The sequence below is a fragment of the Rhinolophus ferrumequinum genome, chromosome 16 (assembly GCF_004115265.2).
Source record: "Rhinolophus ferrumequinum isolate MPI-CBG mRhiFer1 chromosome 16, mRhiFer1_v1.p, whole genome shotgun sequence".
Lineage (NCBI taxonomy): Eukaryota > Metazoa > Chordata > Mammalia > Chiroptera > Rhinolophidae > Rhinolophus > Rhinolophus ferrumequinum.
The window spans coordinates 53,732,741-53,745,698 of record NC_046299.1 but is presented as its reverse complement, the minus strand read 5'-3'; the positions used below and the strand labels follow the sequence as shown (position 1 = coordinate 53,745,698).

The 12,958-nt window shown below is 45.0% G+C and overlaps 1 protein-coding gene across 28 annotated transcripts in view; it reads left to right on the top strand.

The window, feature by feature from the left end:
* The window catches only part of KCNMA1 (potassium calcium-activated channel subfamily M alpha 1), a 708,733-nt gene that overhangs the window by 608,668 nt on the left and 87,107 nt on the right, over positions 1–12,958 (top strand). For all 28 annotated transcript variants that reach the window (XM_033130127.1, XM_033130157.1, XM_033130156.1 and 25 more), the window contains one exon: positions 2,687–2,780. In XM_033130127.1, the coding sequence (XP_032986018.1) occupies positions 2,687–2,780 (94 nt within the window). The remainder of the gene's footprint in view (positions 1–2,686; positions 2,781–12,958) is intronic.

The window sequence follows — 12,958 nt, the reverse complement described above, 5'->3', positions numbered from 1 at the left end:
CAAATCCCAGTTTAAATGCACTTTGATTATGATGGATGATCTTTCTGACTTTCAATGAAAATAAATAGTTTCCTTGCATAGAAGGAGGCATAGCTTTAGCACCAGAATGAGGTGTCTCCCTGGAGCTGGCTAACAGGTATTAACTTGCAAGTCTTCCATCTCGACATCACTGCAGGAAAACAGACACGACCAGGTACAAGAAAAAATGGGCACTTAACCAAAGAGGATTGTTTATCGTGGGCCCAGTGCAAATGGGGATGCAACAGTGAAGCCAAATAATCCAACAGAAATGCCAGTGAGTGTGACTTCTGTTCAGGTCTTCAGTAATATAGATAAAACCATGGCAACATCTGGTGTCCTTGACTAAAGCTATCCAGAGTAGACCAGGTTAGGTAAAAAGATCTTTTGGATATTTCATTCTAACCTTTTGAAGGCTTATCATGGTTGGGAAGAAAAGAACTTTCAACCCTACTAGACCCACTCACATGTACACACGTTATTTAATTTGGCAGGCCACTCGACTAATCTAGGTCACCCTGAACACTGTCCAACAATTGTAAGTGGTCCACCTTAAAAGATGACTTTGTGTTATGGTGGAGTCAATGCAAGACTTTCTACCCCAGTCCTAAGAAGGGGAAAGTGCAAAAGTACACACACACACGCACACACACACACACACACACACACACACACACAGAGTCTGTCTCAATCTTAATCTCGCTGCCTTTCTACCCCATTATTGCCTGGGATGTCCGGCGCCCTATCCTATCAAAGGGAGATGAATTCAGGTCAAGCTCAGAGTGCCTGTTTGCTTGCCGAGAGATGCATATCAAGTCTAAGTGATTTTTTTCAATACCATTTATGTGGCTTGTATTTATTTCCTTTAATCTTTTAAGTGCTGTTTAGTCTCGGTGTGATTTGCTGTGGATACTCATTTCTGATAAGATGCGATATCCTCCCAGCCACATAGTTCCCGCCTGGAGCCCTAAGTGACTGATACGGTCGCAGCCTAAGCATGGGCCTCTGGGGTGGGGGGAGACGGAGTGGGGAGGGAGAGCAGGTGGCTGCCTGAGGGGGCTGTGGGCATTTGCAGGTGCGTTCTCGCTTTCATTTCTTCTGGAATAGCTCTCACCTTGAACCACCTTCTTGATCCTTTTCCCTGTGTCAGCCAGAATTTAGATAACCCAGACTGACAGCGTAAGGGAGTGTACCAAGTGTGATATTTTGAAAGCAGGTTCAGAGTGTAGTTGGATTACTATAATCCCTTTGGAACCATGTAGCATACATAACACACTAAATTTATTTAGGGTTTTCAGGGAAGGGCCAGTTAATGCATGTGCTGGTACGGGCCTTCCTGAGTAATACCAAGTAGCTGAGATGGCATTTGTGTCTCCCACCTAAGACTTGTGCACCATTAACATATGTCAAGCTTCTTTTGATGTCGTCACTGCTAATATTTCTCTTCTTAGCTTTAAGGTAACAACTGCTGTTCATTCCTGGTTTCAGGGGTGCTTCCTCCCTGTCTGTGTTGCGGTCAACTATAAGAATCCAAGGATCCTGTTTTTCCTTCTTGACATTACAGCTTTAGCCTGAATTGTGGGGGTGGGGATAGGAGGACTAGAATTTTGCCGCTGGTGCCCTTGGGTGACAGGCTGGGTACATACACATCTGCTAATTATCAAGCAGCTCTCTTTAAAAGAAGCATGGTGCAGGCTAATACATCCACAAAGCTTATTAGTGGGTGTCTTTGGGCAAAGGCAGTAGAGTGTGCTGTGTTGTTTGTGAGCGAAGCTTCACATTGCTTAGCGATCTGTGTGGTTTAGACGTTTGGAAAGCATCCTTTGGTTTCCAGTCCCCTATGCTGCCCTCTCTTCCTGCTCCTCACCACGTCATCAGAGATATCATTCCATGGCAACCGCCTCCTTGTTGTGGGTGCTTTTCTCTGGCCTGGTTCTCCAACCTCCCAACCCGGTCTTAACGAGTTAAGAAAAGATCCCTTGTGTGCAGCCCCACATGGCCTCCTTCATGGGGAGGTGGAGGGACAAGAGCTGAGTTGGGCTGGGGATTCTTGAGCCAGCATGCACCAATGTTCCCAGCCGTGACTGACTGAAACATTGGCTGTGAAGGCCTCAGATCCTTGCCTCTCTCCAAGGCTCTTCCTCTGGCATGCAGGGATTAGGAACCAGTTAAGTTTGTTCGTTTGCAGAAGCAGCAGGCTCGCAGCTGTTGTGCTGCTGTTTCAAATACAACTTTATTTCTGATTTTGGTTACGAAAAAACCCATTCGATTACCCAGCAAAGCAAAGTAACCAAAATTAACTCTTAAGAATAATGATTGAATATATATATACATATATATATGTGTATATATATATATGTGTATATATATATATATATATATATGCAGATAAATCATGATTTCTTTTCTTTCTTATGGCAGGGCTTTTACAAACTGTTGTAGTCTGTTTTAAAGTGCATGTTCAAACGCTGGAGTGTAAAGAGGTGTTCACCTTTCTAAGCCGGCTCCTCTGACTAACACATTTGGTCTTTGTCATTGGGTCCTAAAAGACAGCCATGAATTCCTAGTGAGTGACTGAGCCGTGAGTGTGTGTCCTTTGATATCGTGCCTGTATTTCACAGTCTGCCCTCAAACTGTTCCTAATCTCATGAGCTGCCTGTATTTCCAGTTGAAGATGAGCAGCCCTCAACGCTGTCACCAAAAAAAAAGCAGCGGAATGGAGGCATGCGGAACTCACCCAGCTCCTCGCCCAAGCTGATGAGGTAAGGAGAGGGGCCTGAGGTCACGGGGCCGGGGGGGGGGGGGTCCCCTCTAGCTCCTTCTCTTCTTCCCCTCACCCCCTCGCTACCCTGGTCAGGCCCAGAGCCTCCCCTCCCCAGCGAGCCGGAGGCAGGGGAGGGAACGAAGATCGTTAGATGGCTTCTTAAAGGCTGGAGTATTTATTCTGTCAGCTTGTCAGCAGTTAATGATAGAGCCGAAAAAATTCTGTCATGAAAAACAGTTTGAAAAGCTGTTTGAAAAATACATAGGCTTTAAAGTCGTAGCTGTCACCATGTCCTGTCTATGTGTAGTTCCTAAACAGCAGTGGCACTAATGACGGTAGCAACCAATCAGAGGAACTCGTGTGGTTAGTTCGCCTCCGGCAAGTCTCTTTCTGCTGGAGTCCCTTGGAGGACTGTTGTCTGTACTTAAGGCCATATGTGAGATGTATCATCACAATCGAAAATGAACCTGAAGATTACCTTCCTTTTATCCTGTCGATTGAAATCAAATTTCTGTTAATTGATTTTGACTGATAAAAAAGTCTAATAATCTGTGGACTTGCCAAAGCAAAGTTCAAAAGTAATCCAGTTCTGCTCAGGCTAAAAGCAATATTAATTATGAAATACAGCGTGTATGTACGCGTTCTTTCTTTTTCCCTTTCTCTCTCTGCCCCCCACCCCCACTTCCTTTCCTCCTTTCCTCCCTCCCTTCCTCCCTTCCTTCCCTTCTTTTTATCTTGACTGTAGCTTCCTCTAGAAATGGCAAGTGAAACCAAACTTCAAGAGTTTTTCCAAGTTCCTCTTCGTGGCCTCTTCATCTTTCATCTTCCCTTTTGTGTCTTCGATTCATCTGTCAATCCAGTGCTTATTCCCTCCAACATCCTAACTCTCTAGCACCTCAGTGAAACAGGGGTGATCTCGCATTGCAGTGTTCTCCCTAAATGGTCACTGCTGTAGAAACACCTGCCATTTTGATGTTACTTTCTTCTTTTCATTGCCGTTGGCCACTCCCCTCCCTTTGATTATTTTTTTTCTTTTGAACTCTCTTTTTTTTTTAAATTTATTGGGGTGACAATTGTTAGTAAAATTACATAGATTTCAGGTGTGCAATTCTGTATGACATCATCTATAAATCCCATTGTGTGTTCACCACCTAGAGTCAGTTCTCCTTCCATCACCATATATTTGATCCCCCTTACCGTCACCTCCCACCTCCCACCCCCCTTACCCTCTGGTATCCCTTTGATTATTGAAATAACATGGTAGCAGTTTCCCCCTTGCTCCCCACTTATCCATCACTTTCCCATCTTCCAGGCCCTCCCTAACCTCCTTTCTTTGATGTAGACAGGAGCTTTCCTTCTCTGTGCAGTTGAGGACACAAGTTCCCATGGAAGACTTACCCAGCCCCATGTCCTTTTCCTTTATGACCATTTCTTCCTGCTAAGTGTTTCCTTAAAGGTTCTCTGCCTTCCCCTTCGCTCAGTTTTGCTTGGGTGTCGCTGATTTACATGCCTGTTCATGGTTTACAAGGAGGAATAAAATGTACCAACTGCCAAGCTTCTCGTTTTTATGACGCCAGTTGTTGTGCTAGCATTCAATTCCTATTTACTCACCTTATCTCATGCTAATAGTTTTATCCATGTAAAGTGGAGAAAAGCCCGGGTGCTTTCTTTTGCCTAAACTTAGAGAAGCAAATAAATAAATAAAGAGAAGACTGAAAAATCTGAAACCTTTGGAGCCCAATTCTCTGTCCCTGTTTGCTATGTAAAGTATGGCTCATTTCTTTGATCTTGAGTAATAATAATTCTGAAGAGTTATACTGTTTTCATATGCTTCAAAGCTGTGTCAAAGTTTTGCTGCTTAAGGGTACTTCTTTATTCTGTTGGCTCTTGGGTACCAAGATGACAGGTCTTCTGTACGCGGTGGAAGCTTTTTTAAGTCGTAGCCTTCAGCAAAACATCAAATTACCAAATCCAGGGTAACATACTTCTACACAAATGCCTTTCCTGTAGATATATTATACCATATATATTAAATACTTTAGTGTTACACGCTACATTTTATGTGCAATAGAAAGTGATGGTTTGAGGTAGCCTTGAGGGGACTTTTTTTCCACAAGCAGGAAAAGCTAGTGTATAGCGTATCAAGGATGGTTTTTACAGGACTTTCTGCCCGAAGGCCTTTGTAAATAAGTAATGATCAACAGATTGGCTGTGGGTTTTTGAAAAGCATGCCTATGTCAGTTTGCATGACGGGGGAGAATTTTCAAAGTGGGTCTTGCTTTCATTGCCGGGCGGAGAGGGACTGAGGGAGGCAGTCATTCCGGGCCAGAGCTGTCCGCCCCGTGGTACATCAGAATTGCTAAACGTGGGTCAGGCACTGAGCTGAAACTCACCCAGCTGCAGAACTTGGGTGTCTGGTGCTGGTGCCTTTGGGCTGATGCTATGGCCACGGCTGTTTTCACCCCACGAGCCACACCGGTCTCAATCACAGCTCAGCTGGAAAGAGCTGCCCCATGACAAGTCAGAAAGTCTTAAGACACTCCTCAGTTACCATGACTTTCTGCGTTTCAGGGGCTCTCCATACTCTGAAGTGGGAGCCAAGGCAAGGTACTGAGCCCTCTCACTATTTCCCTTCACTTGCAGTGGATGAATGAAGACCCCATGAGTTTGGTTTGGTTTGGTTTGAACATCTGACACTGGCAATGAGGTTGTCAGGCCCTATTTTTTGCTAGACCCCTCTTGTCGATTGGGAGAAAGCAGAGGAGCTCATGTGGTACCTTGTGGCTTCTCCAGGTCCCCTCACCTCTTCAAACACTCTCTTTCTATTCTATAGAAGATGGGACTCCCAGGTCCTATTCCTTATGACCTGAAAAATCCATACAGGAAACTAATGACTTATTTGAAGGGAGTTTTTCGACGAGTTTGTGGCTTGCTGCTTGAGCAGAATCAATCATTCTGAATGTGGGCAGGTTTTAGTGGCCTATGGGGCAGCGATAGGAGTAGCTCCAAGAGAAACTGGAGAGTCCAGAATGGGCTAGGATGGGCTTTGATTTACCACTGTGGCTTCTGCAAATAAAACAGGCTCCTTCGTGAGTGAGGGTTCTTTGCAAACCGTCTGCCAGCATGAAATGCTACTGGGACTCTGCACTAATGGTCTTTGTCTCCCCTTTGTTCTGGTACTAAGGCTTACCCTGATTTTTAAGTGTCACTTAGCTCTCTGTACAATCATTAGGTGAATGGCCTCATTTTGTGTGTCTGGGTCCTGACACAGTATGTTTTTTAGTCACCCTGACAGAAAACAACTCTCACAGCCAAATGGTGAATGTCTGTGCTGTAAGCCAGGGATTCCTGTGTCGTGACAGATAACCTTTGGCTTCATAGCCCGCAAGGAGGAGTGGGCCATGGAGGTCCCCAGGTCCCTGTTGTTCTATTCACCTTTCTTGTTAGTCTCTTAACATGGAATGATACAAAGAGCTTCTCCTAGTTTTCCTCTAAAATCACCAAGCATCCATTGCTCAGCTCTCCCTCACTAGTGGGTTTGAACCTTGTAAAGATAGCAGTGTTTTCCTTCTCTTATAATGCCATTTAGGGCAACAACTTTGTCTCTAAGAAACAAAGTCAAGGGTCTTAATTTGGGGGTGGGGGGATGTCTCACAGACCCTACTGAACATCCAATGAAAGTACTCCAGAAAGTCTCTCTAAGGAAAAATAAAGCACACTGGGCACCATTTTGACTACAATTGAAGACGATTCATAGATTCCCTTCCTAAATTCCTGCCCAGCTTGCCCAGCTTATAGTCACCCATTCTTTCTGCAGCTATCTTCAAATTGCTGCATTCTCAAATGCTTTTTAGATACTGAACACGTTTCTCCGGTGGGTAGACAGTATAGAGGCAATGCCTGGGCTCTCACACAGTGTCTTCACATGGGACCTGCACAGGCTGAGGATCTCATCCGACTGCTTCTCTTCCTTTTCTCAGATTAATTCCCATCCAGCAAATGCTTAATGAGAGCCAACTATATTCAGGGTGTTGTGGAAGGTCTTTGAGGGCTATAGAATAAAACGGATTAGAGTCCCCATCTTTAAAACACAGTGTATTGTAGGAGACAGACAAGCATATGCAGCAAAATAGAGTAGGGACAGCCTAGAGATCTCCTAGCATGGGCTGTGAGGACAGAGTGGACATCACCTCTGGTTTTGGGGAGGCCGAGCCTGGTTCCTGAAGGAGGTTTCATTAACCAAGCCCTGTGTAAGGACGAGAATTCTGTACTGATAATACTACACACTCTGCGTTATCCACCAAGTTTCAGGCAGCATTCCAGAAGTGTCAAGCCGTGAACTCACTGCATCCTACCCGAACTCCATGAGCAGGAAGTACTCTTTCCCCTATGTTACAGTTGAAGAAGCTGAGGTGAAGTCTAGTAAATAGAGTAAGTCTTACCTAATTAGGAAGATTTGAACCCAGATAGTTTAGCTTCCAAGCTCATTTTGTTAACTCCTTCACTCTTCTGCCCAATGGAGGAAAGAGAAAAAGTGCTCAGGCCACAGGAAGAGACTCGGTGTGTCTGGAGCAAGGTCCTTGGAGTGGTATCACTGGAGCTAAAAACATGAGAGTCGCCTGGCACCCCCCCATGAGGTCTGCCCTGTCGTAGACCTTGGGGAACCCTTGCAGGTTTTTGAGGAGGCAATGCCCTACGCTTGTATTTCGGGAGGAACACGGGTGGCAGTATAAAAAGGATTTAGAACCCTCCATCAGGATCTTACAAAGACACAAGATACATAAATACTGAAGAGTGTGAAGTGTGAAGAGAACACCCAGCCCACTTCAGCCTCCGACAAGGTCCTTTGGGTGCCAGGGTCTGCTGCAGAATGTGGAACAGAAGTGGGCTACACAGTCTTCCCAGGAGGGACACACAGCATTCCTGACATCAGTTCATGTTGCACCTATTTCTTCAGGAGCTAAAGAACTTGGGGTAAGATCGAGAAGCATGGGTCCATGAGGCTTTATGCAGGATGTGTTGGGTAGACAATTGACCAAAGAGATAGCACCCAGCTGGGCTAGCAAGGATAACTGACCAGACCAAAAACACGAAAATGGAACACTGTAAGGGGAACTTCATGTCATCAGACCCATAAAATAGTAGACATTCATTTTCTGAATGGGAGGGGAAATATGATTTGAGGAAAACACATGATCCTCTTGGTATTTACTGATCATTAGGGGAAATGAACTCATCTGCTTGTAAAGTTCCATTCGCGCTCTTTTGATTCATACCTTTCATGGGATTTTTGGTAGTTAGTTTGTTTGTTCATTTTTTTGTTAGGGCTGCCCGCTGGAAAGGTTCTAGTAATACAAAATGGCCAAATGGCCTGAGCCCAGTCAGAATAGGGGCAGAATGCCACTCTGACACTTCCACTTATGGGCAGAATAAAGAAGGAAGGCAGGGACAGCTTAACTAAGTAAATGTAGCCCTTAATGCACCAACAAATAGGAAATGATAGGCCCCCATGGGACTGGAGAAGGAAGAAATAGTGGGTGTCATCATACCAAGGCGTGGGTAGATTTGACACAGGTCCCTGGACTAGTGTCATGCTCACCAGAAGGTCATTGTCCTGTCCTCTTGTTTCAAGAGCATCTTGTCCACTCTCTCCTAGGACTCAATGTCATGTCAGTTCTCTCAGGATGTCTCCCAGACATAAAGGCAGTAATTTCCGTTTGCCTCTGAGAATGGAAGGTGGCTGCCTAACAAGAGGTGTCATGTTAGGTGGCAATGGTTCTTGACTGTTTACTTGTTAAGCAGCAAAAAACTGTAAATAGATTGTTGCAGAGAAGTTGAAAAGGACTCTAGTTTTGTCAGAGTGGCTAGAGCCTGGCCTGAAGGTTTTGTCAGGGTGGCTCCAGGGATGGCGCTCTGATGGGAGACGGGGGCGGGGGAAGCGGGCAGCCCCATGTCAGGAGAGGTCACTCCATGGGAAGGTGGAGGCAGGGCTGAAGGGTGAGCTAGGGCAGGAGCCAGAATCCACAAGTCGGATTCCCTGCAACACAGCGGGATGTAGTAGTCATCCAGAAATCAAATGCACCTCAGCGTGAAGCAGATCGTTTACGGTGCCAAAAACCCAAATATGAGCCCATTTGAGGAGAGGACCTGCGACCCTGTCTGGGTCCTGTGGCCTGCACTGGCTCCATGGCCTGATACCCTTGAGGGCTGCATTCTAGGACTTCGTTACTAACCACCCTGTTGTCTTTACGGCATAGAAGACATGGGGAGAAGGGAGGATAGAAAACTGAATTGTAAGTATTGTACTTCACAAGAACTACTCGTATTTCATTTGCTTTCTTTATGTTTGTTTATTTGCTGATTAGCTCAGGGAACCAGAGGTCAGCACGAGAGAGTCATTAGCGTGACATCCCGGGTAGGAGTCCCTGCCAGGTGTTGACACAACCTTTCCAATTCCGGTCACAGCCACCGTGTCAGGGCCAACAGCCTGGATGTGCTTTTGTCACGCGTCCTGTCATTCTCCATGAATAGGGGGATGAGAATCAGGAGGAGGCATATATGGCACCTCCTTAAATATTGCACCTCGGCCCTCCATTTGCTTCACTTCAGCCCTGGCCTGGCGGACTAGAACCATAGCCTTCCAGTCTGTATATTGCCAACAGCGGCTAACTTTGGTAGAATTTTTCAAACCACATAGTTTCTCCAACTTTATAGGAATGGCTCTCAAACTTGAGCGCGTGTCAAAATCATCTAGAGCACCTTGTTAAAACAGAGCTTGATTCAGTAGGTCTGGGCTGGGCTGGAAAATTTGCATTTCTCTCAAGCTCCCAGGTGATGCTGATGTGGCCTGTGTGGGCAACACTTTGAGAACAACAGCTCACATGACTCGGAACAGTGAGAGAACCTGGATGTGATAGGGGCCCGCCTCTCAGAAATGTTCAGACTTGGCGTTGGAGCACTAAATAGTGGCTTAATTAACAACACCTGTCGTGACCATCGTTGGACATCAAACATGAGTCCTCCCTGCTGATTAGTTACCACAGCTGGCTCCGGGCACGCTCCAGGCAGCCTGACTTGTTACAGAAGTATTTCAGAGTCTCCCTTCAGATCACGATGCCTTACTTCAAGTACAGTCCCTGTAACATGAAAAACGGTGCAAGAGCCTTGGTTGTTCCAAAAACAAATTGTCGCAAGATATCAAAGATGAGTGGGCTCTCACTGGGCACATTTTCTGATCTCCATAAAATGTCTGGTGAGTCTTCATTGACTGGTTTAAAGGTGTTCAGAGACTAGAAATCATTTGTTTGCTCCTCTTGTTAGTCGGTGGTTTATTGAGCACCTACTGTGTCCCCTGCTGGGCTCTGGAAATACACTGAAGAGTAAAATAGGTGTCCCTGGCCCTTAAGAAGATCACCGTTTAATGGATGAGACAGACATGGAAATTATTAGCTCTGAAACAGCATCTCTCACTTCTGGAGGAGCTCCTAGCAAGGGAAAACAACTAGGAGGGCAGCTTCAGGCAGAACATTCGCAGGGAACTTTGAGGCCTCAGACATGTCCTGATAGCCCACCATACTGCCTGACATGGTACATACTCAGTCAAATTAGTATTTGCCACTTGGATTTGAAAAGCCTGCGGAGGATGAAAGATTCGCCCACGTTTTCTCAAGCCTCCCATTCCCCATGGAGACCACAGCAGGGTAGGCCTCAATCTAAATGGGATGCTTTTAATGACGAGGAAGGTCTTATGTGATGTGAAATGAGGTCTTAAAAATCAAGCAAGGAAAAGGATACAATTTTATAATCATTTTGTCATTTTCCTTTCAGAACTTTTTCTGGGCGGGGACTTGGTTACTTGGACTTGAATGTAAATTTCTGAAGTCCAACATTGAACCCACTGCCCCAGAAAAATCGGGGATTTGCTGCATTTGCCTGTAAGGGGAACTGTGCTCTTTAAAATATAATAACAGCTTCTTCACAGCAGGTTTGCTAGAAAAGGGATTTGTGGTTTTGCTTTAGGCTGTTGTCTTCAAGGCAAGCTTTTTGTCCTTCTGCTGTGGCAGGGCATTTAGTTCACTTCCTGAGATTAATTGATGGCAAGTGGCACTCCTGGCCCTGCAAACCCTCGAAGAAGAATCTCTTACTCTTTATTTGAAGTCAGGCATGCATAATTTCTAGCTGTGGACTTTGGAGGTGTGAGCTGAGATGCAAGAAGCGTAGGTATGAAAAACGTAACCCACTGGAGCTCCTCGTTTGCTATAAAAATGTGGGTATTCCTAAAGGGACCCTTCAGCTATTGGGACTTGGCCGAAGCTCACCCAGCCCTAATTGATTATTGAGGCTCCCTGTGCACGTTGTCCAGACAAGAGCTCGTGAGGCCATTTTCTACTGACTCTTTACTCTTCACCTATGTCAGAGATCTCTCAGCAGTATAAGCCAACATAAGGTACTTGAAAGCACTACAGGAACAGACATGGTAAAGAAATTTATCCTGTCTGGCCCACGGTAGTTACAGACTCTCATGTTGCTGGAATGAATCATGTTCCAAGCTTCCTCCCAGGCAGTGGAATCCAGTGAATGAGGAACAGAAACACTTCTAGCCCTAACTGACTATAAAGTCATTAGTCTTCCATGCTTTGTATTGCCCATCTTTGCTCCAACAACTTTTCACTTGCTCAGTGCCCTTTGGCCTTTCAATGCCCAACAGTGGTTCAATATTTCCAAAATTCTCCGAGCCACCTCTTTCCCTAATGAGAGCATACTGCTTCAATCAAACTTTAAAGCGCTTTTAGGCTCAAATATCATCTATCATAAAATACGCTTTATATAACCAGCTTCTCTAGAATGTCTCAAACGGTGAGAAATCCACTGCCTTGGGAAGCAACTCATTTCACTTTTGAAAAACCTTAAATTTTTGTAACATTCTTCCTTTTGGGAAACTTGATGTTTGTTCTAGCGAAATCTCACGCATTGTTCCTAGTCTGCTCTCTATCGGTCATACTCAATCAGTTGAATCCATCTTTCATTTGTCCGCCATTGTACATCTGAAGACAGCTCATGTATACGTCAGGTTAGGCGATAACATAGCTGACATCTCCAACGATGGTTTTGCATGCCGTTCTTCTGCTCTTTTCATTTGGGCCTCAATTCTCCGAGAGGGTCCTAATGGCTGCTAATGTGTCAACACTTAAGATATACTGAGATTCCTCCCCATCTTTCAGGGCTCTGATCAAATGTTACCTTCTCGGTGAAGCCTTCCTTGTACCACAAATACCAGACAATTAACAGCTTCTTTCTTGGTGTTCTCCTACCACCTTGTCCATTACTTTGCTCTAACACTTGACCATAGTATATCACAACTATCGATTGACATTTTTGTCTCTCTGCTACTGTATGGCCCTGTCTCCGAGTAAGTGATTCATGTTTACTGGTGGCTTTGCTGGTTCAAGAAACCAAAGTTCAAACTCCAGGTACCATGGCTGGTCAGACAAGAAATACCCTTGTTCAGGGAGATTTTTGATGGTTCTCAGATTGGATCCTTCGAAGAAAATCCTGGGTGCCTTATATTTAAATGATCCAGGCCAGGCTGAAAGACTTGTGGAGAGTTCCATGTTCAGCATCCCATACCACTGAGACTTCTCAGATGCTTCTGGATGCTTCAGTGCCAATCATGGCTTGCAGCCCTAGTATTGAATTATACCTGGTACCCCCTAACTCCATGCCATTTAATGAGGCTTGACATTAAAAAGCTGTCTTTTTTCCTCTCATTGGGGAGTAATTGATCATCAGGCTTTTTAATTTACTTTTCCAAGATGAGGGTTGGAGGCCAGTGTTACCATGGAATGATTTCTTCCCAGAAAGAGAAGGTACCAAAACGTTTGTCCTTTTTCTCTCTCTTTTTTTAAATTGGTTTCAGGTGTACACAACAATGTAGTAGGTAGACATTTACAGCCCTCACAAAGTGATAACCCTCCCCAATCTACTACCCCTCTGATATCGTATATCGCTCTTACAATTCCATTGACTATATTCCTTATGCTGGACTGCACATCCCGTCCCACTACTCAGAATGGTATGCAATTTAAAACCCACACACTGTTTATTTCTGGAATTTTTACTTAATATTTTCAAATCACTGTTGACCGTGGATAACTGAAAGCAAGGAAAGGGAAACTG